Genomic DNA, 22,660 nt, shown 5'->3' with positions numbered 1-22,660 from the left:
TTCTGTTAACAGTATGGGAGATCATGATACCACTTGCAAGAGACAGATAACATGGGGGCCAGTCAAAGAAAGCTCATTCCTAGCTAAGCTTTCCCTCCAGCTTCCATTCATATGTGCTGGTGTTGTTTGTTCTGGTGGTTTTTTTATATAACACCCCCCCCCCCACCGCTGGTTTGGTACCAGGAGTGTCTGCTGAAGTGGTTGGTGGCCTTTGAAGCTGCAGCCCCATCTTTAAATACAACAACATGAAGAAAATCTCTTTCCAAACCACACCTAAGCTACACAGGGGAAAAACGAAGCAGAAAAAGTGCCCCGGCAGAGCCCTTGCATGATTTCTGTTGGGGGAAAAGATCTTTAAATAATGGAGGCTGTCTAGTTTCACCTTGGCCTGGATGTGAGGTTAGGCTCTTTTCAAGTGTTAATACTTTGCCTGTTCAGCCTTTTCTAAGCAAATTTGCTGTCTGGCCTCTATCACCTCTTCAAGTCCCGTGCCTTTTCTAATCACTGCAAATTTAGAAATGAAATGCTAGAATTGCCTGCCTGTTCATCAGATGCAGTTGGCTGATCTCAATTCCCAAGGGATGTTGGGATTCCCAGGACTGAAGTCTCGTTAGGTAAGCCACCCTCCCCCAACATGGTGCCCTTCATATGTTTGGGATGCTGCTACCGTCAGCCCCAGCACCATATGGGGCTGCTGGAATGTTAGGAGATGTACTTCAAGCATCTGTAGGGCACCAAGCTGGGGTGCTGCAAGGGAAATGCTTTCACCCAGCAAGGTAGTTTTGCCTGTGTGACTGTCTCTTCTGAGACTTCCCCAGCAGCCATCTAAACATTAACAGAATGTGCTTGACAATCTCAAAGTGTTCATAATACTGTTTCCCAGGCTCCGGCCATGTGCCTCTATTTAAAATCTACCCAGAGAAGAAGCAGTTTGTACAGGGGCATGTCAGAGACTGGACTGAGTGTGTGCACATTGCAGGGCCTTCAGAGTCAGAGTCTGAAAATCTTGAGTCTGGGAGAGTCTGGGCCTAGGGGCCACCCCCAGCGGCTGACAGGACAGCTGCTCTTGGGGCCAGGGGTTTCACATGTACCAGAAAAGAAGACTTGGAAAGCCTAATGTCTGATTTCCTTTTGGTGATCAAGGTGTCATGTACCTATGCTTTCCATCTGCTCCCACCCTAGCCAAATTGCTTTGTGGTCCTGTGTTGCATTTTCCTTTTAGTCGGCGGTTAAAATCTCTTCTTTCTGTTATATATATATACATACAAAAGCCAGTTGGCTGGAGAAGCTCCGGAAGATCCCAGAGTGTATCAGTGGATGGGGTGAGCAGCTAAAGCAGCAAATGGCCGGCAAGGTCCCTTTCCAAGGTGGCCCAACTGCTTGTGCCTGGTGTGAGCTGTGGCTTGTGGTGTGGCATCTTGTCTGCTTGTGTGGTGGGGACAGCAGTTTCAGGAGCTAGCTCAAGTTGTTGCTTGCTGATGGCAGGGTCAGGAAAAGCAAAGACAAACGTGGAGGGGGCAGGGAAAGGGAGGAAACAGTAGAGGGGGAATCCATTTGGCTTATTTTGGGATGCCCCCTGCATTTTGAATCTGGCAAGCTCTTCTCCAGGGACAGCTGTAAGAACAAGCCTATACCCCCTAACTCAACTAAAATGTGCGCCATTAAATGCAATATTCTATTACAATATTTATAGATTAATCTAATGCGTCAGGTTGTTCCTCTTCTTTCTGGCTTGCTCTTGACATGCTGCTTTGCATCACTGGCCTGTTGGTGATGTGCTTGAATGTTGAGTGAACTGTATGCCTTAGAACTGGCAGGAATCTTAAACTTCTAAGTTACTAGGGGGAAAGCCCTTTGGGTTGTCAGCAGGGAGGAGGGCTATTTCTGGTCCTTCAGCCACAGTAACCCCCTTCCATTTGCTCCATGGCCACCTGAATGACCACCCTGTCACTGGTTTCTCATAGTGGGTGCCCCCCCCCCCATGATCTGAGGCCATGTGGCCTTGGCATGAGCCAATCTTTACCTTACAATCCTGTTTGGACAGATGTGTGCATTTGCGTTGGGGCGTGTATGATGTTTTCAGTTGCAATGTAGATGGAATGGATAAAAAGGCCATTTACGCAGGCCCCCTACTCCTAAAAATGCACTCACACCCTTCCTCCCAGGACTCAACCCACATGATCCAGCTGTTAATCTACTGATCACTGCAGCAAGGAACCTACAGTGCAGCCAAGTTCTTGGTCACTTGAGCACAACAACTGAGCCCCACTGCTGGCAAAGCAGTCCCAGGGGTGGATGGGGGCAAGAAGATTCCTCCTGGGTTTCTGCTTTTTCAGAAACCCCAAAGCCAAGTTTTGTCAGAATTTTAAAGACCCCAACACCTTTAAGAAATATAATGGTATTTATATAAATATTTTCTTGCCCCTCTGAGAGGGAACAAGGATGTCATTCTCTGTACACAACTGAGGGAAGGAAGAGGGTTTGCTCAGAACTAGCGGTCTGTGGGTGAGGACATGGCTGAAGGGGAAGCTCCTGCCCTGCCACAAGGGACACACCTTAGCAGGCTCCAATCTTCTCCTAGGATGGAGAGAACAATACTCCATGTGTCAGGATAGGAGGCTGCACATTCCTTGCTGACAGCATAAAGGATTGTGGGTTTGCTTTTCAGTCTTTCTGCCTCGTCCCAGTGGCGAAGAATCAAGCAGCGACGAAACCAGCAATCGTTCCAGCCCCACCCTGAGGCGAAGACGTGCGAAGAAGAAGTTGGTCTCAAGTTCTGAATCAGAGGATGTGCCACCTCTCGAACAGGAGACCGAACAGGCCAAAGAGCATTCGCACAAACATCAGTTCAGTAGTGGCCTTAACAGGTGCATTATTCTGGCATTGGTGATTGCAGTCAGCATGGGCTTCGGGCATTTTTATGGTGAGTACATGAATCCTCTTCATTGAACTAATAAGAAAGACGTTTTCAAACCAGTGGCATTTCCTCACAGGGTGCCGTAAAGACCAGATCCTTACTTGCCCTATCCCCTGCAGGCCAAATTTGAGAAGTGGGCAGCCCCACACACCTGACATCGCAATGATTGTCAGGACTTCAAAGCAGTTAAGAGAGTTGTCGGCATATGGAACTTAGTTTGAGGACATTTACCATATTTTTCGCCCTATAGGATGCACTTTCCCCCCTCCAAAAATGAAGGGGAAATGTGTGTGCATCCTATGGGGCGAATGCAGGCTTTCGCTGAAGCCTGGAGAGCGAGAGGGGTCGGTGCACACCGACCCCTCTCGCTCGCCAGGCTTCAGGAAGCTATCCGCTAGCCGTGGGAGCCCGTGGGAGTTCCCGCCGGGCTCCCTAGGCTTGCGGATAGCAGCCTGCATCCCAAAGCCTGTGGCGTGCTGAGAAGTGCCCGGGCTTCAGCCAGATATCCGCAAGCCTGGGGAGCCTGCGGGAGTTCCTGCCGGGCTCCCAAGGCTTGCGGATAGCAGCCTGTTCTGGGGGCTGGGGTCGGGGGAAGCTCGGGCTTCTCCCGCCCCAGCCTCGCGCCTGGGGGGGGGATTTTTTTCCCCTTTATTTCCCCCCCCCCAAACTAGGTGCGCCCTATGGGCCAGTGCGCCCTATAGGGCGAAAAATATGGTACATTCACATCTTAACAAGCAAAAATCCCTACTTGGACTTGCAAGTGCCCAGGTTGTGCCTTCAGACCAGTTGCCTAACTTGCAGGGTCCTTGTGTGAAAATTCTCTTGCACATTGTCCTCAGCTGCTGGGTGGGAAAGTGGGATATAACAGAGACTGACAATATAGATGAAAAGAGATGTGATTCTTACAGCTGGAGTGTGTGTGTGCATGTTCTCCCTGCCTCCCTGTCTGCAAGCTGAGGGAGACGTCTCAGTTAACTGAGGCTCCTAGGCAGGATGGATGACTTGTGATTTGGCCCATTCCACTGACACACTCTTGCTTTGTGTGTGTGTGTGTTTGAAAATTAGTTATAAAATCCAGTCACTGATCCCCTGCCTGTGTTTTGTGGTTTCTGCTGTTTATCCCAAACATAGTAACCAGTCATCTAAAATAGAAAAAGCCCTGTGTGGAAAACTCCTTTAGTTGACGACCCAGATTCCTGATGTTCTGTTCTAGTAATACCATTTTTAATGGTGTGTAAAAAGAGACTAAAGATTCTTGACTGAGTTATAAAGCATTTAGTAGAACAACCTTGGAGCAAAACTTAACACCTATCCATTATTTTGTCCTCAGGGAAATATGAAGGTAAGAGGCTTGGTTGGAATGTGTTGCTGTGAAACAGAGGCCACGGCCTTTTCTCTCACCTTCTCACTCTGACATGCTTTTTGACTGTGGATGCTCTAGCACAGGGGTAGGCAACCTAAGGCCCGTGGGCCGGATGCGGCCCAATCACCCTCTCTGGGTTATTTCTGTTGCATAGAAATTCGTTCATTTTCCCCCCAAAATATAGTTCAGCCCACCACATGGGGGTGGACTGGCCCACGGCTGAAAAAGGTTGCTGACCCCTGCTCTAGCAGATTAACCTTGTTTTCCACTGGGGGGCATCATTGCAGGCTCTTGGACTTGGGCTATTCAGTCCAGCTCCTACATTGGGAAACATTTTTTCATGACTTTCTGGTTCTTTGGCGGTAGCATGCACATTTTGATGTCAACACTGGAATTCCTGGATGGGAAGTGTTTGTGTGCTGCTTGTATAGGAGAATCAAATTAGCCTTTTGCTTCTTGAGAAGGTAAATGTGTCCGCTGGGCCAGTAGTTAGTGCTCAGTCACTTCACAAAAAATTTCTACGGGCTTGTGTGGATTCCAAGCATCCTGTTGCTGCTGCCACCCCTTGTACCTTTTCCACGATGCTTAAGGCCAGGGTCCTTCTCCCTCCTGGGTGGACCTGCCCTTCATTGTTTGCAGTTGGTTTGTGCTCAGAAGGCAGGACTTTGAAGCAGCCTCCTCTGCTCTCCTCCTTAGTCACGAACACAGGCCTGGGGAGGATTTGCGGTCCTCTGGCTGATTCCAACCACTGGCATGCTGGCTCTTGGTGTTCAGCAACATCTAGAGGGCACCAGCTTCCCTTGCCCTGCTCTCATGTCACTGAGTGAGCATTTGTGACATGATATTGCATGATATAGATTTGCATGTAGTTGTTTTCATGTTATTTGTACTGATCGTAGTACTTCATACATTTCACCTTTTCAGAGAGGAATGTATGTTACAGGCCTTCTTTGTCCAAATTGATGCTGCTATTGTAATAGATGTTCTAAGGAGGCCTGACCTAGATTTGCCCCTCTGATTTTGCTGTTTTGCTAATACAGGTTAATGTGCAGCTGCGCACAGGGATACACTGGGGCTTTGTGAGTGTTCTGAGCCCCACCAGTCTGTTCATTTAATGATGGATCAGTGTCTTTGCCACTGAGCTTAGCTTGCTTTCATCAGCCTTATTTTGTTAATGCAAAAGTCTAGCATAGCTGTTGCAAACAATTAAAAAGGTGACCGTTTTAAACTACACTGTTCACTGATTAATGTACTATGCAGGACTGAAGAGAGAAAAGCCATCATCACTGATAAGCTGCCTAATTTCCAATTTTTCTTGTCAGATAAAAGAGAAAATTTTCTGTTTCAAGGTACTGTTCAGATCCAAAAACGCCAGCAATTGGTTGAGAAAACTCATGAAGACGAACTGAATGGTATAAAGGATAATCTAATTCAGTGCCAACAAGAACAAGGCATGAAAGCAGAATGTAAGGTAAAGGTGGCTTTCCCATCATACTTGAAAGCGAGGATGATATTTTGCCTTTGGCTTGTAAACTCCACCTCCATTGGGAAACTTTGCTGTCATTACTACCGCCAAGTGCTGGAAGCTGTCTTCTAGATGAAGGCATGGCAAAATCCAGTCTTGGCATAGCAGGCAATTTTGAACTGGTTCAATGTCAACCACAGAGGGTAGGAGAAGATGCCATTGTATCTGCATCTTGAAGCTTTTAGTGTGGGTCAGCAGATTATTCTGTAGCGAGGGCTGGGAAGTCCCAATTCCCACTGTCCTTGCCTTGAGCGCTTTCTCCCCGGAAGCATATTAAGCCTCAGCTTCCTCTGTGCTTGGCCCATGCAGGCTCCAGGGCTCCCCTCCTCCTTCTGGGGCTGCAGCCACGCACCTTGCTGTGGACAGCTGGCCCCTAAACACACCATTCCCAGGCAGCGTTTGCGAGGTTTTCTATCAAAAGTGGAGGAGACTATGCAGGCATTGTGGGGGAAGGTACAACTCTGCACGGCCTGTTCCGCTTGCCCCTAGAGCAAGTGCCACAGAAGCTCCTTACTAGCCCTCCTTATCCATCGGTAGGTTGGCTCCTGCTTAGCTGTCCTCCTCCACCCTCCCAACGTTCTTGCAGCATTTGGACACTGGCACACAGCAGCTGATGTGTTTGCTTTCATTTTGTCTCTGATCAGTCTCTAAAGGAAGGCCTAGAAACATGCTTGCATACAACAGAAGTGGAAAAGAAATCCTTTGAATCTCAGAAGCATCACCTTGCTTCAGAAAACCAGCACCTGAGAGAATCTCTAGAGAGGGAGGAAAAAGCTTTGGCGTTGCTGCAAGAAGAACTGAGGAAGCTGAGAGAGCAGATTCGGCACCTGGAGAACAAAGGTTCTGGCCCAGAGTTGGTTGCCACCGAAAATCAGAAGCTGAAAGCCCACCTGGAGGAAGAAAGGCACCGCATGCAGAGTTTTGTGAAGCAAAAGGAGACTCTGTTGGCAGAGGCCCAGATGCTGCGAAGGGAACTGGACAAAGAGCGCCAGCTGACGGTGGCTCTCAGGGAAGAGCTGGACAAGTTAAGTTCTCAGCAGGTGTCTCCTGAGGGGGCGGGTGCTGGCGATGAGAGCCAAGAAATAGAAGCTTTGCGGGGAAGGCTGACAGAGCTGGAGCAGAAGCTGAGCTTCGAGCAGCAGCGTTCCGACTTGTGGGAAAAGCTGTATGTTGAAGTCAAGGACCACGCCGAGAAGAAAGAGCAGACCGAGAGGCCACAGAAGCCAGATGGGAAAGGAACCAACAAAGCCAAAAAGAAGCCAAAAGGAACATTTTTTGGTTCTGTGAAAGAAACCTTTGACGCCATGAAAAATTCAACCAAGGAATTTGTAAGGCATCACAAAGAAAAAATTAAACAGGCCAAAGAAGCCGTGAAAGAGAACTTGAGGAAATTCTCCGATTCTGTGAAGTCCACCTTCAGGCACTTTAAGGACACAACAAAGAATATATTTGATGAGAAGGAGAAGAAAAAGTACAGTGACAGCAGGCATGAGGCGAACAGAAAAGGGAAAACAGGCAGCTCCCAGGAAGGGTTACACAAGCAGACGGCCCACCGCTCACCTGGCAGCCAGAGAGAGTTTAGAGATGGAAGGCGATCCAAAGAGAGCCGTTCCCCTCCGCACTTCTCCAAGGACCCTCCCTTCCAGGAATGCCCCAAAGGTAACAGAAAGCACCGCCCTCTTGTTCTCAAGGGATGTTCAGGCATCTTTGACTGTGCCCACCAGGAGTTTTTAAACCTCTTTGACAAAGACTTAGACCCAATTCGGGCAGATGAATTTAATCAATTAATGCACAAATATTTGCAGCAAGAAGTAAAGAACTTCCACCACTGGCGAGAACTGGAGATCTTTGTGAATAGGTTTTTCCGTAATGGCGTCTTTATACATGATCAGATGCTGTTCACGGACTTTGTTAATGACGTTAAGGATTACCTTGAAGACATAAAAGAATACCAGAGGAACAGCGATGGTGTATTTGAAGACCTGGATAAATATATCTACCGATACTACTTTCATTATGATCACTTGCCTGAGCACAGACCAAGGTTAGTACTAAAATTCTGCTAATAATTTAAACTGGGCATGTTTGAGTTGTGAAAGAAGGAACGCTTCAGCTGGCTGGCCTAGCAGGTTATTTCCCTGTTTGTTTGAGCTTTGCAGTTGCTGCTGGGCAGACAAGGAAAGCCTCCATAAAGAGGGGTGATTATGCCATCCTCAGATAAAGGCACCAGTTCCATTGTATGTTAAGCACCACGGTACAGAATTTCTAATGTAGCAAAGTGGCAGCGTGTGTCAAAAGGAACGGAAGGAATTCCATTCCACCCACTTGCCGTATCCACTTTGCTTATTTTAAATAACAAAGTTGGTTGTAGCCTTTCGGAGGAGTTAAAACGTTTGGGGCATTGGGCTTAAGGCCTAATACTGAGGTGCTCACGCAGCCCTAACTTCCCTCCTGTACTTTCCTTTCAGCCACCCTGCTAGGCGGGCTCCTTTCACGCAACCTCATAGTCCACAGCAGGACAGACATGCTGCAAAGCACCAGCATCGCTACAAAAGAGAAGGCCGGTGGCACAAGCAAGGGCGCAGCAACGGAAGACACATGGCAAATTTGGAGATAGAATTGGGCCAGATGCCCTTTGATCCAAAGTATTAAACGGCTGTTGGCCGATGGAACCCAGCAGGATGGTAAAAATAGTGGACGAGTGGCTATTTCTGCAGCTGGCTGAATCAGCAGAGCAATCGAGGGCACGTTTCCCCTTTCTTAATGACACTCCCTCTCCCCTGCAAAGATCAGCCCAGCTTCTCCATCTTTCCCCTTTCCTTTCAGCCTTCTTGGGAAACATTAATTTGGGTGCAGTCCTACTATTGCAATAAATTAAGCAGGGTAAGCAGTAGCGTGTGTGTGTGTTTGCAAAATAAGCTTCTTTGCACTGGTTGGTACTAGAATTCATACTTGATTCAGACTTAATGTTAGAGTAATATTATGATGTACTAATTTCATCTCATACTGTTCAGAAGCATGTCTGTTTTACAACTGTCTATTTGTTCTTGTGATGGGGTTGGAACCTGTTGACTTCATGTGTGTGCTATTTTCCGATCAGCTTGCTGACTTGCATTTGAAATTTCTTGTGCACCTGCAAATTGTAGAAGAAAAATAAAGATGTGGTTGGAAAAAGTTACTTTTATTTTTATAAGTTTGCATAGCTAAACATCCTCAAAGAAGGACTCAAAGCCTTTGTTAAGGCCACTCTTCTGTTATCTTGCGCATGCTGTCCCTGCTGAAGTGTGTCTTCTCTACACCCGCAATGAAAAATGGTCCAGGCTGCAATCAGAGTTCCATTAACTCAGCAAGATTTACTGCTAAGCGAGGAGGACTGTCCTATTAACTATATCTCATGTGAAACACAGACCCATGTGGTGATCTTTGAACAAGATATAGTTACATTCCTGCATTTGTTGTCTGGACTGAGACCATCTTCAAAGGCGCTTTTGATTTCTTTTGTAGACATGAATGGAGCTCCCAATCCGTCCTTGAGGCAGATGAGTGTGAAAAAATGTGGCAACTTTTTCATACCTATTTGTAACTAGAAATGATGATATATCCTAGAAGTAAAAAATTCAATATTCAGGTTCTGGACCAGACATCAGGGTCCAGCAAACAAGAATTGAGGAAGAACCATCATTATGCTGGCCACATTCATTTTTCCACCATTTATTTTGAAGATCGGGGGGAGGGGAAGGAGCACTGTAGAATTGTATATTGCTAGGAAGTTAAATTTTCAACCTAATTTTGTTGAGTAACTCATCAGCCACTAACAACTTGTATTTTCATAAAAGTGGAAAGAGCACAAATCCATCATCTGTATTCATTGCCATAAAGGTTGCCAACCTTTTTGGACCAGTACACATTTGTTTTTTTATTTTGAGACAGTGCTACAGGCACCAGTCACAAAATGGCTGCCATAGAGCAGGACTATAGTTCATCCCAGAAGAGTGCGAGAACACACACACACGCCATCGCAGGCACCACCACACTGACTATCCTTGCTATGCCCTGACCAGTTCAGGTACTCTGAATTTCTCCACATGGAACAAGTTTTGTGGCACCATTTTCTGATAGTTTATTTTCAACGGTATCACAAGAGGAAAAATTAGCTGGATCAAAGAGAACTGTGGACAAACCAAAATGTGAACCCTTCCTTACAGTGTGGAGTTCACCGGTGGAAGTAACTTCCAAGGTGAGGTGATGTCTGTCTGTTAGCTTTAGTGGCACAGAGGAGGAGAATGAAGCCTATCTATTCAGTCATGGAAGGAATATGAACCCCCAACTTCAGAGGGAGCAATGAGAGACGCAGACAGTTGGTCTCATCCAGCGGACTCTTTTTACCTTCTTAAATACATGTATGCTCCTCCCTCCCCATCCCCCGCTTTCTGGGACCTTTTGGGCTATGCAGCATTCATTCATTTCCCAACCTCCACCCCAAGGTCCCCGGGTGGGTCACAATTTCAAAACAACAATAAAACCAGTTTAAAACAACTTATGCTTACACCCTCTGTAATCATCTCGTTCATCTCCTTGATGAAGATGCCAATAGGGGTTTGCTCAATGCCCCACTGAAAACAATGAGACTGGGATTCTTCTGCGCTTCCCTTACCTGCTCAAGCACACTGAAGAACACCAAGTGTGTGGGTAGCAGCGTAACATTGGAAAACGTTTCACTGAGCCAGCTGAGAGGGTCTGCATAAAATAAGTCGGCTTCATCAAGGTAATTTGCCCTTCTGGTCAAATCAGGGGGGCACTGAAGAAACCTCAAAGGTAGTGGGCAATGAACATGGCTAGAAAGGGGGGGGGGGAGAAGCAGGCATTAATACAAATGGCTGAGGCTATTTTGCATTAGCAAGTGTTGGCAGCGCTTCTTTTCCACGTGCTGATCTGAATACACACCTACCAGTGTCTCTGTGTGTTATCAGTTGAGAGGCACAGCAAAAATGGGACCTGCAAGATGGGTGGAAAGGGCTGAAGGTGACTTTTCCACACACTCTGCTACAGATAGTCCCCATGTCACCTGGTGAAGACAAAGCGTGAGGCAGTGGAGACTTCCTGTGCTTTGGAATTGGAAGTGGCACTGACTTTACAGGCACAAAGACGGGGAAATGGCTCAACAGCTAGAATACAGTCAAGGTTCCCACAATCCCAATAGGGGCAGAACTTCCAGGGTCCCCTCAAGTGTCAAACTGGCTTCAGGTGCTTGGGCAAAGTGTTACACAGATACAGGGTTCTGGGTTTTCTATCTCAAGCTCTTTGCATCAGTTCCAGCAACAGCTGCTGATCCAGCCAGAAAGACACAATTAAGCCCACAAAGGCTGCTGCTGTTACAAAAAAGTATAGCACAGAGGTATAGACTAATAATGAATCAGTTTAAGGAGAAACTTATTCCAAGGTTGATTACATCAACGTCAATCCAGCATAAACTATTTAGAGGACAATCCTATCAATGGTTGCTGGCAGGCTGTTCCAAAGGCCAGGTCAGGAGGTTGCCCCACAAAGGATCATTGCAGCCACAAAATCTCCACAGCTGTCCCTTTCAGCAGAAAACTGACGTTCTGGGGGTGGCTTTGCCAAATCCAAAGCCTTTCTGTTCCCCTGACGTAACCCAGAAGGAGATGGAAGTATGCTAGTCCCGGAGCTGAGATCAACAGAAAGGAAAAAGGCCAAAGACAGAGGCGGAAGGGAAACGGCAGCTCCCCTTCCCCAATGCTTTTTGCCCTCCCGGTATGATCCCAGGAGGGCTTTTGATGTGGTTCCTCCACCTTGGATTCACCTTCTCCTGCCTCCTCTGAATTGCTCTGGCAGTAAAAGAGCAGAAAAGCTGCAGATTCCCATGCAGAGTGCCACCAGAACCTCACACACATACACCCCCCGCTGGGTCTTACCTATAAAAAGGAGTTGAATGGCAGGGCATGAGCATGAAGACGGATGCCGGCTGCTGTGGAGAGTCAGCAGGAGCGCTGCAGAGGCTTTGCAGGTGGCCCATGACATCCAGGGTTCCACGCTGATGGACCAAGCCAGTGTAGAGGGCAGGCAGCAAGTTTGTCACCAGCAGGAAGGAAACGGCTGCTGCCCGCTGCCACCTTTTCAGCTGCTTAAGAGAATGCCCTACAGGGAGGAGAGGGAAGGGAGCAGAAAATGGAGCAGATGAATCTAGGGTCCTTGAGATCAGGGACGTGAGCAGTTCCAGAGACTTCCAAACAGCAGCGTGGTGGGGCTTTCCTAACACCTAAAGCTTCCCCTTCAAAGACCCTTCCTCCTTTGGCTCAGCCCCGAGGCTTCTCATCATTCAACCTCCTCTTCAGCTTGGCCTCCCTCCCTCCCATCAAATGTCTGAGAGCTACTTCTATAAAGACTGCCCAGCCTTTGCTTTCATTCCTGCCTTGGAAAGAGCCCAAGCACTAAACCTGCCAGAAGCCACAGCTGAATCTTTTTTAAAACAACAACAACATTGTATGTAGAAAATGTACTTATTAATCAATGGGAGTGAAATAATGTGTCACTATTGGACAGTTTGCTTTTACAGGTACGCTGTTTTGATGGATGTTAGCCAATTTGGACACAATGGCAGCATTTTTTCCTGCACTGACACACACAATCTCTGTATCAAACCATTTAAGATGCTCGTTCCCTCTAGAAGAAGGAAGCAGTATTTCAAACTTCTCAAAGATGAGACACATTTTGGCACTAAAACTTCCACAACAGCAAGTTTTTCCTTTAGAGTGAACATTTAACAACACCAAGAATCCAAATATATCGTCCAAACGGGACAAATGTAAGGTTATATGCAGGCAGGAAGAACCAACTGCACAAATACAATCTAGAATCAGTGTGATGTAGCAGCAAAAACCGCTAATGCTATATTAGGCTGCATCAACAGAAGTATAGTGTCCAGATGAATGGAAATAATAGTACCACTCTATTCTGTCTTGGTCAGACCACACCTGGAATATGGTGTCCAGTTCTGGGCACCACAATTAAAAAAGGATATCGACAAGCTGAAATGTGTGCAGAAGAAGGCAACAAAGATGATAAAGGTTCTTGGAAACCAAATCTGGGGAACGGTTGAGGGAGTTGGGTATGTTTAGCCTGGTAAAGAGGAAACTGAGAGGAGGTAAGATGGCCACCTTCAAATGGGCTGTTACATGGAGCAAACTTGTTTTCTCCTATTCCAGAGGGAAGACCTGAACCAATGGCTTCAAGTTACAAGAAAGGAGATTTCAACTAAACATCAGGAAGAACTTTCTGAAAGAGAGAGCTGTTTGGCAGTGGAAATGACTTCCATGAGAAGTGGTGGACTCTCCCAACTTGGAGTTTTTTTAAAGCAGAGATTGGATGGCTGTCTGTCATGTATTATTTGTTGTACATTTACTGTATGATCTATTTGAGATCATTGTGGGGGGTGATACAAGATGACCCCCAGGGTATGTTCCAGCTCTACAATCTATGATTCTATGAAACAGCACACAGAAACATCATAATGTGTTTAAAATCAAAATGCTTACCACAGAACACCATGCAGATTGGGAGCACTGGGTAGATAAAGCGGAATTCTTTGTGGCTCAGGGTGCTGTAACACAACAGGAAGAAGGTGTAAAGCCCAGGCCTCTTCCCTCAGGAAATCATCCTTAGTGCAGAAAAATCTGCCAAAGGTCCTCCCAAGTCACAGAAGCAGCCAGCTGATGGGGCCACAGCCCAATCCAACGGCTCCCTTGAGCTGTGATGGAGGAGCCTGCTGCCAACATGGGAAGCACAGAGGACTGTGGCAGACTATACTGTCTCGAGGCAGATTTTAAAAGTAAGATTCCTCAGCCACAGGCCTGGGCTATATATTGATATATCACCCAGGACCAGTATGAAGGGCAGACTGTGATGACGGCTTAACTCAGCGATATATCACACGAGCCAGCGGCAGGGTGGGGGCTCCGTTAAAGTGCCCCCCCAGCTGATAGAGTCCCAATTCTGCTGCTTGCAAGCTGGCACCAGGTTGCAGACTCCGTTAGACTCCCCCCTCCTGACCTGCCAAGGTGGTGGCGGCAGCTGAGGCAAGCCCCCGGGCACTTGCCTCATCCGCCACTGCCTTGGCATAGGGGTCAGGCGGGCTCAGATAGGCAGTGCAGAGACAAAGCGCAGATAGGGTGACTTTGCACCCCAGACCTTGCAGAGTGGTACAGAGGCTGCCTGATGCTGGTGCTGGGGCAGAGGCAGCCTTGCTTGGCTACCCTGCCTTCATCTGCGTCTTTCCTCCCAGGGTGGTCATTCACCCCAGGAGGAAAGATGGAGCCCACTCTCCCGGGTGAAGGCAGAAGCCGGGCCCAGTGCTGGCCAGCAAACTCAGGCAACCCCACTCCGCAAGGTGCAGATAGGGTGGCTATGCATCCCACGCCTTGCAGACTTTACCTGGGAGGGTGGACTGCATTTTTCCTTCTGGGCTGAACGACCACCCCAGGAGGAAAGACTAGCTCTCCCCTCCCATCCCCCAGCACAAGGAGGGACAGAGCCAGCCCAGCAGTCGGAACCAAGGGCTCTGGTCACCAGCTGCAGCTTGAATCAAACTTTTCCAGAGAAAGCGGGGCTCCCAACATGGCGTCATAAAAGCTACCCCACCTGGCTCCATAAGAAGGAGAGGCAAGAGTGGCTACCATTTTGCTCTGTCCCTCCCACCACCAATCCACTGGAACACCAAATGCTGAACGCTGTATGAGAAATGGAACCCACATTTTCTTCCTATTGGATTTTAAACAGTGAGCTGGCTCTTCTGGCACATTGGCAGGAAGACAGCGTTAGAAGCACCCTAAGCAAACTAGCCAACAAATCTGAAGGAGGAAATTCCTGGCACAGAGTTCTGTGGTGTGGAAGGAAGCCTACCTGTAAACAGCCACTGTCCACAGCACCACCACCAGGAGTATGCCATGCCTCTTTGATGCTTGGAAGCAGCCATGGAGAAAGAAGGGGAGGTGAGGGCCAAGGACCACAAGGAAGCCCTGGCTGAAGTACCAGTGCCACGGGTGGGATCCGTAGAAGGTGGCCACATTCTGCAGCACGTTAAACTTCAAAAAGTTCAGTTGAACCAGGACCCACTGCAGGAGCAAAGAAGCAGCAAACAAACAAGACGGGCTTTATAACGAGAGAACTGTGAGAGGAGTGGTGTATTTGTCCTGACAATGCTTTTGTAAGCTTAGGATGGCTTCCTCAACATGCCCCACTTCCAAGGGAATTGGAATCTGGAGCACCAAATCCATCAACACAGCCTAAGCATCTCTTAACTATCCCTGTCACTGATAATTGCCAGAACTCTCCAAAGAGGACGGGGCATGGGCTGGTGGAGATGGGGACGGGATAGCCATCCCTCTTTTGCCTGTTTGCTGGCAAAAAAAAGAAAGTGCCACCTACTAAAGTCTGAGCGCTTGTGTTCAAGGCTGGATTACTGAACTGCTTTAAGTTGCTTATTCATTTGGCGCTCCTAAAGGAAAGAGAGAGAGAGAGAGAGGAGGAGATGAGAGGAAATGCCCACAGTCCAGGCAATCACCTGGATGCCCTTGTTGGCATGGTGTCAGCAGCTATACCAGAGGACAACTGGGCAGAGGGCAAACAGCCAGATGTAAAAGCCACCCCTGCCCAGCTCCACTCTTCAGCAAGTAGCCAAGGGGGAAATTTCCCCTGCCTGCCCAGCTGCTGCCTTCCCTTGCAGTTCTCTGGCTTTTCTCATTTCAAGTCAGGGAAGGAGAGCACGCCACAAGCGCTGTTCTCCAATTCTGCACATTCCTCCACAAGAGCAGAGACTGGCAAAGAGCACAGGGGAACCCTGATCTTTCTCTGGCTGGGAAACGTCAGCCTGGCACTTTCCAGCCGGGCAAATTGCCCCACTATGAGTTTCCTATCTGACAGCTCAACAAATGCATTAGTTAAAAAGCAGCCCAGCAGGTTAAATAAACAAATCTCAAAGCCAGGATCACACTCTCAGCACTAGTTTCTCTTTGCCTGAGCCACCCTGGCCACGGCTGGCAACTACACAGTCCAGCCCTGTTCCCACAAGCGCTGATGTGCCTCATGGAGCTGAGGGAGAGGAGCTGCCAGGTGGAGTGGCAATGGGGGGGGGGTGAAGACAGACGTGAAACTCCCCTGGCTGGTGCACTGCAGCTCTTCTGGAATCTGGCTGCAATACTCAAGCAGGAAGGGGGAATGCATTCCCTCATCCAAGCCCCCTGAAAGAATGGCAACAACCACAGGAAGGAGTGGCATCTGGTTAGGGAAAGTCTGTGGCACCATCTATAGGAGAACTCACTTTAACTGATCTCATAATGCTGAGTGAATGCCAACTTACCTTGCCAAAAAATACTCGGTCAGTAATTAAAGAGGATCCCAGAATGATCAATCTGTCAAGAAAGAACACACTGGAGAAAAGAGGGACCTGCTGGGCTGCACCCGGCAACCCTCTTCCCTGGAGTCCCCCTTGGGGAGCAGGCCAATTCATCTCCCAGGAAGAGTCCGGCTCCCACCTGCTCCTGGCACTGAATCACGGGCCTTCTCCACACTGCCCAAAGTGGGAGCTGCCTCTCCCGGCCGGAGGAACAGTCCTTCTCCAGGCAAGCAAGCTGGGCCAGCTGCTCTGCACAGCATCTGTGGCCTGGCTCTGCTCCTGCTATTTGGGGCACTCTAGCTCACCCAGGTCTAGATTCAGAAGAGACGCCCTTACCCCACTGGGAGGCAGCTGTGCAGGATGAGGTGCCGCTTCTGGGGCTCCTTCCAGAAGTGCCGGAGCAGCAAAGGCACCCACAGAATGAGAGCGGTTGGGCGAATCACAAACGAAAGAGCAACCAGGGTCAAGTAAGGGATGCTGGAAAGAAGAGGCGGCAGTGAGGGCAGGAACATTGGGGGCAGCTTCAGCACAGCCAGCCAGGCTGGTGTGGGAGCCTGGCCAGGGGGGATGAGGAGGGGGGTTGCAGGCTTACTGTTTCACAGCTAAGGGGATGCCTTGGAAGGCAGCCCTGCTGCGTATAATGGGGCTTATACTCAGGTAAGTGAGTGGAGGACTGCAGCCTTTTATATAACATATCTTGAGAATAGGAAAATGTTGCCAACAAGGAAGAGAAGCAGACAGACAAATGTGAGAGCTTTTGCATTTATCTATACAGATGATCACACAGCCCTGCCAATCCAGAGCTGGGCAATGCCTGAAACCAAACCCATTCCTTTGCCTGTCAGGAAACAACACATTTGAAAAGAAGGACAAGGTTCTTGGGAAAGGGTGTTTTTGCTTGAATGGCGAAAAGAGTGCTTGGTTACTGGATGACCCCCATTTACATAAAAAGAAATAGCTAAGCTGGCGATGGAAATATGCTGCGTGAGGGGAAAGCCAAGCATAAGGAAGTTTAACAAGGGTGTGACATTTCCCCAAACCTACCATTATAAACATTTTAATTAAGCGTCAGGGGTCAGCCCCAGCCCCTTTAATGGCTATTAAAGATATCCATAGATATTCTCACCTGCTCCTCTTTGTCTTGGTGGCTTCCAGGGGATAGTAGTAAAGAGCGAAAGTGGTGAGAACAGCTTCCATTGTGTTGGTGAGAGTTCTGGTACAACAGTACCATGTGAACCAGGAACACAACTGGCAGAAGTACTGGAAACAAGGTGGGAGGAGAAGAAGAAGAGCTGGTGTGGGATGAGGGAAAGAAGGGTCACAAGGCAAGACAAAGGACCAGGCGCTCATCACCCCCCAGCCAGAAGCCCAAGAAAGAGGAAGGCAGACAGGGACTCACCACCCACTTGGCCACCTCTGCGCCATCCAGTCGCTTCACCAAGGAGTACAACACCACGTCTGCTAGCGCAGCCAGAAGAGCCTGTGCAATTCTAGGGAGCCAGATCTGTTGGGGTAGGAGGAGCACAAGTCATTCCTGTATGAGGAGGGATCACTCATGCATAGATAACATTAATGTGCTTGATGATGGAACACACAAGCTCCAGTTAGGAAGACAACACTTTCAAATCTGCACAAACTTTGTTTATTGATTGCTCTGCCACCCTTTAGGTTTCTGTTTTCTTCCTTCTTTCCTCAGTTGTTGCTGTAATGTGGCCTGTGTGCCTTATGCACAATGTAAACTCACACTTTCCTTCCCATGGACACCAGCAATAAAAGTGTTTCAAAAGTGGCTAAGGATAAAGAGGCCACACAAATCTGCTGAAGCTGTTGAGCCTTTTGCTGAATGGCAGTGAACTGGCCCCAAGACTCAGATCTTGGAACAAAGGAGTGCCTTCCTGGTCCTGACCCGATGACTGAAGCCCACTCAAAGAACCCCAAGTCCCATTCTTGGAAATACATTTCCAAGGATGTTGAATGCCAGAGCAGGCAAGGCATGGGGCTCCTTCACTCCTAGCTCTCTCCTGCTCCCAGTTTGCACTATTAAACCCAAAACTGCATGAGAAGGATATCACTTGGCCTGAGAGAATCCTCTACCAGATCCCAACTCATTCTGCATAGTGCAGCCAGAAGCAGGGATGAGGAAAGCAAAAGACAGACTGACAGCAGGCAACAGCCCCCCACCTATCATTGCCCCCCACCATGCTAATAGAGGGTGGTTGCTGCCTACCCTTCTCCATGTTACCACTAGACTGTTAGGATATAATTCCGTTCCACCTTAAAAGGGAACAGGTATGACTGTTGTATGTCACATGCCTGTTTACTTCCAGCACTTGCTGGGAACTTCCATTTTGTATATTACTGTTTTGCTGGAGACGAAGGGAAGCAGACACGTTTTCCTTTGTTCCTGAACTATGCTGACTAAAATGCTGTAGATAATGCTTACACATGGCTCTGTCCGTCTCTTCCGTTGTGAGAAGATTTATTCACTCTGCTAAAAGAGCGTGCCAAGTCTCTAAACGTATCTGAGGCTTGTGTCGCTGTCTGATGCTGTTCCAAGGGAGACCAGTGATTGCCCGGCTGCTGGCCGGTGGCTGGAGCCAGCTGGGGGCCTGCCTGATGTCCCCGTCTCCCCAGCAGTATCCCAACATGGACATTCCCCAACCCCCCTCCCACCAACTCTGGGTATTTGCCTGCATGTCCTCAGCAAAGGCACCATGAGATATGCTTCTGTGGGATGAAGCATTAGCATAACTAGATAATTCTTGCCGCAAAATGCTTGATGTGTTTCTGGCAGCAGCTGAATGACACCCAAGTCCACACTCACCAGCAGCTGAACATCATCCTTGTTAAGCAGGTGCAACACTTTATAAATGCTTGCGAACAGCAGAGGGTAGAGATGGCTCCGCAGACCTTCTGTCCACTCCCAGGTCAAATAGCCATAATTATCATCATTAAAGATATCATAAAGAACAGGCATGGAACATGGTGTTCTGTGGCCAACCTCCAACAAACTCATCAAAATTCAACTAATGTAATATTTTAGGGCCTTTGACAATTACTAAATTACCACTACCCCCACCTGCTGAAAAACTGAATCTTGTTCCACCCAAACCCACATCTCAGATGTGTCAAGAGTCATCCAGCTGGCACACTCCTGTGGCAGGCAAGAGCCTTTTCCACTACCAGTTTGCGTCTCAAGTTCCTTGTATCTTTGAGCATGCTGGAGGGAGAGGGAAAGGAATGGATAGGCCTTCAAGGAAACCATCCAAGCCCCACACCTGAGCTTCAGGGGCCTCTGCACTGCCTAATGCTTCATGACAACTGATAGTCAAAATGGCCCCGTTGTGACAATATGATAAAATAAGAATCCTTCCAAGCCTGATCCTATACACTCCAGGCAGCCTACATGATGCTTCCTAGGCCTCTTCTAACAGGCTACTACAGGCTTCCTAGGCCTCTTCTAACAGGCTTCCTAGGCCTCTTCTAACAGGCTACTCTTCTAACAGGCTCCTACTTAACCCAGCCACAAGCTCAACCACAGCCATGTTCCTTTACTTGATAAATTTACATCCCACAATCACAGAATTCAAGGCTGCACACAGGTAGAGTTTCCAAAGGGGCTACTATCCAGGCCCTGACCCAAGACTGAGTGATTTCACTTCACTAAAGTAGCTGCCCTAGGCAACTGCAGGCAGCAAGCCACTCCTAGGACTGAACTTGGATTTACTCTCAAGTTGTGCAGCCCAACAGGACAGTCCAAAACATGTTGACAGTCCAAAACATGTTGACTTTATGCTGAAGTGAGTCTCATTCTGCTCAGTGGGACCTACTTCTGACCTGTCCTAACTAGGGAAAACATTCACTTAAAATTTCACTACATAAAAAAAGGATATTTGAAAACCATATGATGTGCGACTTCAAGTGACTGCCAATATTCATCTGGGACAAAGCTTGTCTGGACTAAGAAGCAGTTTAGTAGCCTCACCATGATGGTAAACAAGCACAGATAAAGGTTTTCCCCAACAAGAGCTGGAAAAAAGCAGATGGGATTAACCTCATGCACAGTGGGTTTTTTACGGTTATGTTGTAATCAGTTGCAAATAAATAAACCTTGGATACCTTTTGGGAGTCTTATTTCAATTCTTGCCCTGCCTCCGAAGCTGTGAATTGATTTCTCAACATCACAGAATCATAGAATTGCAGAGTCTGAAATGACCACAAGGATCATCTAGTCCAACCCGCTACAATATCTTTTGCCCAGTGTGAGGCTTGAACCCATGTCCCTGAGATTAAGAGTCTCATGCTCTACTGACTGAGCTATCCCTTAGTTTGTAGACAACTCTAAAACTGGCCTTTGCACCACAATCTTAGCAAAACAGAACCTTGATGGTAGAGGGGGGAAACCTTGACTTTTCTCTAAATTAGAACTGACTTTCTTCTCTTTGAAGGGGCTGAAACAAAAGAGGCTCTTCAGAGATGAATATACAGTCACATCTGAAGAGCTAAGTGAGCACTGAATCCTCCAAGCTCCTGAGTCCTGGAGTTTTCCCCACTAGGACTCCACAACAAGGGTCAGCTGTTGGGGCCCTGACTAGCAATGCTACCTTTGCTAAACCAGGAAAGGCTGCAATGACCTGAGGCAGGTGGCCTCAAAGGGGGGACAAGGACAAAGTCTCCAGACTTGAACAGGTTTTTTCAGCAGCCATCCCTTTAATGGTCTCAAAGGAGAATGGAAGTGGCTGAGAGACAGCTATGACTATACACAGCAAGATGTCACAGCTGCCCTTGCTCTGCACTACTGGCCTTCCTCTGGCCAGCCACCAGGGCTTTGCTCTCTGGCCACAGATCTACAAAAGGAAAGCACCAAAGCCACCAGCTCCTGCCCATCAGGTGCCAAGTGGCAGCAACAGCGCTGTCATCTCCAAGGCATCTTGGTGCTGGAGGAGGCAGAGGCAGTAAGTGCAAAGGTCCTCCCTGCCCCCATTCAAGCATCCTGTAACCCAGCAGGAAGTTCTCTTGCACAAGGGCCACGGATTTGAATAGGCATCACTGCAGCCTTGCGTGCCTCCCACGGAGTTTGTGCAGGAGACCTTCCCAAGGGATGGGGCCTCCTCACTGCCTTTTGAGGGACAAACATCCCAGGGGCCCAAGAGTCCCCCAAGGGGTGGGGGGAGGCTGGAAATGTGCTTCGTGCATGACGTGGCCTCTCCCTCTGGCCCTGCAGCTGCTGGTCAAGGCAGCTGGAAGGAGCCTCTCTGGACGTGCCCGCCGCCGGCTTCCTCGCTCCTGGGACGGGCCGCCCCCAAGCGTCGCTCGGCCCCTCCTGCCCAGAGGATGCAGCCCTCCTGACCAGCGCCTTGGCGTCCTTAGGCCTCTCCCAGCGCGGGGGCCGCGGCTACTTCGCCCTCACAACAGCCCCGCGAGGTGGACCGCGGCCTCTCCTCACCCGCCCCCCGCCCCGCGAGGGTCCCGGAGGGGGCGGGCCTGTACAGCGTCGACTTCCGCTTCCGCAGCCGCACCGGCAGGGTCCGCCTCCCGCCGCCGCCGTCGACCCCCCGCGCGGCTTCCATGGCGACGCCGGCGCGGCTCCAGGACGGCCACTTCCGCCTTCCTGGGGGCGGGGGCAGCCTCCCCCGTCGGAGCGCATGCGCGCCCATACGCCGACCCCTGCTTCCTCCTTTGCGCATGTGCGTCTCGGCTCCCGGCAGCTCTTCTCGCGAGAAGGGGCGGGACGAGACCGTTCCGCGACTTCCGGCGCCTGGAGCCGCACCGGTTGAGCGGCTGCCTGAGGGAGGGCTGAGCCGCGGAGAGCGAGAGAGGCGTCGCGGAGGCCATGCTGGGGCGGCGGGGCTTGTCCTTCGGGCAGCTGCTCCTGGCCACCGGGCTCGGCTTGGCGGGAGGCATCTACATCTACCAGCCCATCTTCCAAGGGGGCCCACGCGCGGGAGGCCCTGCCCGGGACACGCCGCCGCCGCCGCGGCAGGAGGAGAAGCCGCCTCCCGGGACCCGCCCCGGCTGAGCCGGAGAGAGGCCGGCGCTCCCTCGCGGCCGCGACGAGGCTCCTTTCTTGGCCCCCCACGATGGGAAGCCCGCCCGCCGCCCAAGCGCTGCCTAGAAGCCCCTCCGAAGCGAAAGAGATGTGGACTGAAAAATTCAACATGCCATAAGCCATGTGCGAGGGATCACCAGGAAAGGGGCTGAATATATAAACCTGCCAGCAGCACAGCGCCAAACCACGACATCCACAATTGTTGGAACAGCCAAGAACTGGGAGGGAGGCAGGTGATATCTTTGCTGCAACTGTCACACTGTGAGAAGAGACAGCAGCAGCAGCCGCCCAGTGAGGACATCCTGCTCTGCGTGGGACTGAGGTGGCTGGGATGCCAAAGAAAAAGAGGAGCAGGGGCTTGCATACGCTGTTCAGCTCTAGTGACTGTTGTATCACTG

The 22,660-nt window shown here is 49.4% G+C and overlaps 2 protein-coding genes across 11 annotated transcripts in view; one reads left to right on the top strand and one right to left on the bottom strand.

The window, feature by feature from the left end:
• The window catches only part of CCPG1 (cell cycle progression 1), a 19,366-nt gene extending 10,387 nt beyond the window's left edge, over nucleotides 1-8,979 (top strand). Inside the window, exons 6-10 of one of the 6 annotated variants that reach the window (XM_083475678.1) lie at nucleotides 1,272-1,322; nucleotides 2,669-2,923; nucleotides 5,630-5,751; nucleotides 6,450-7,849; nucleotides 8,274-8,979. In XM_083475678.1, the coding sequence (XP_083331804.1) occupies nucleotides 1,272-1,322; nucleotides 2,669-2,923; nucleotides 5,630-5,751; nucleotides 6,450-7,849; nucleotides 8,274-8,457 (2,012 nt within the window). In that variant the 3' untranslated portion in view covers nucleotides 8,458-8,979. Of the gene's footprint in view, nucleotides 1-1,271; nucleotides 1,368-2,668; nucleotides 2,924-5,602; nucleotides 5,752-6,449; nucleotides 7,850-8,273 lie in introns of all 6 variants that reach the window. The other 5 variants (XM_083475677.1, XM_083475676.1, XM_083475675.1 and 2 more) reach the window with 5 other exon arrangements.
• PIGB (phosphatidylinositol glycan anchor biosynthesis class B) lies at nucleotides 8,968-22,660 on the bottom strand (the record flags this gene model as incomplete). Of its 5 annotated transcripts, none has more annotated exons than XM_083475753.1 (12): nucleotides 8,968-9,407; nucleotides 10,460-10,640; nucleotides 11,739-11,961; nucleotides 13,359-13,423; nucleotides 14,722-14,933; nucleotides 16,178-16,229; nucleotides 16,550-16,690; nucleotides 17,340-17,473; nucleotides 17,613-17,717; nucleotides 19,038-19,157; nucleotides 20,109-20,242; nucleotides 21,704-22,660. In XM_083475753.1, the coding sequence occupies 12 exons, from the start codon at nucleotides 22,383-22,385 to the stop codon at nucleotides 9,282-9,284; spliced, it is 2,175 nt and encodes a 724-aa protein (XP_083331879.1). In that variant the 3' UTR covers nucleotides 8,968-9,281. The 5 variants fall into 5 exon arrangements, with proteins under 5 accessions (XP_083331879.1, XP_083331881.1, XP_083331883.1 ...); XM_083475755.1 differs by having other exon boundaries at nucleotides 21,733-22,245; XM_083475757.1 differs by having other exon boundaries at nucleotides 21,660-21,870.

The sequence above is a fragment of the Podarcis liolepis genome, assembly GCF_965112155.1.
Source record: "Podarcis liolepis genome assembly, chromosome: 14".
Taxonomy (NCBI): domain Eukaryota; kingdom Metazoa; phylum Chordata; class Lepidosauria; order Squamata; family Lacertidae; genus Podarcis; species Podarcis liolepis.
This window is presented reverse-complemented; position numbering and strand designations above follow the sequence as displayed.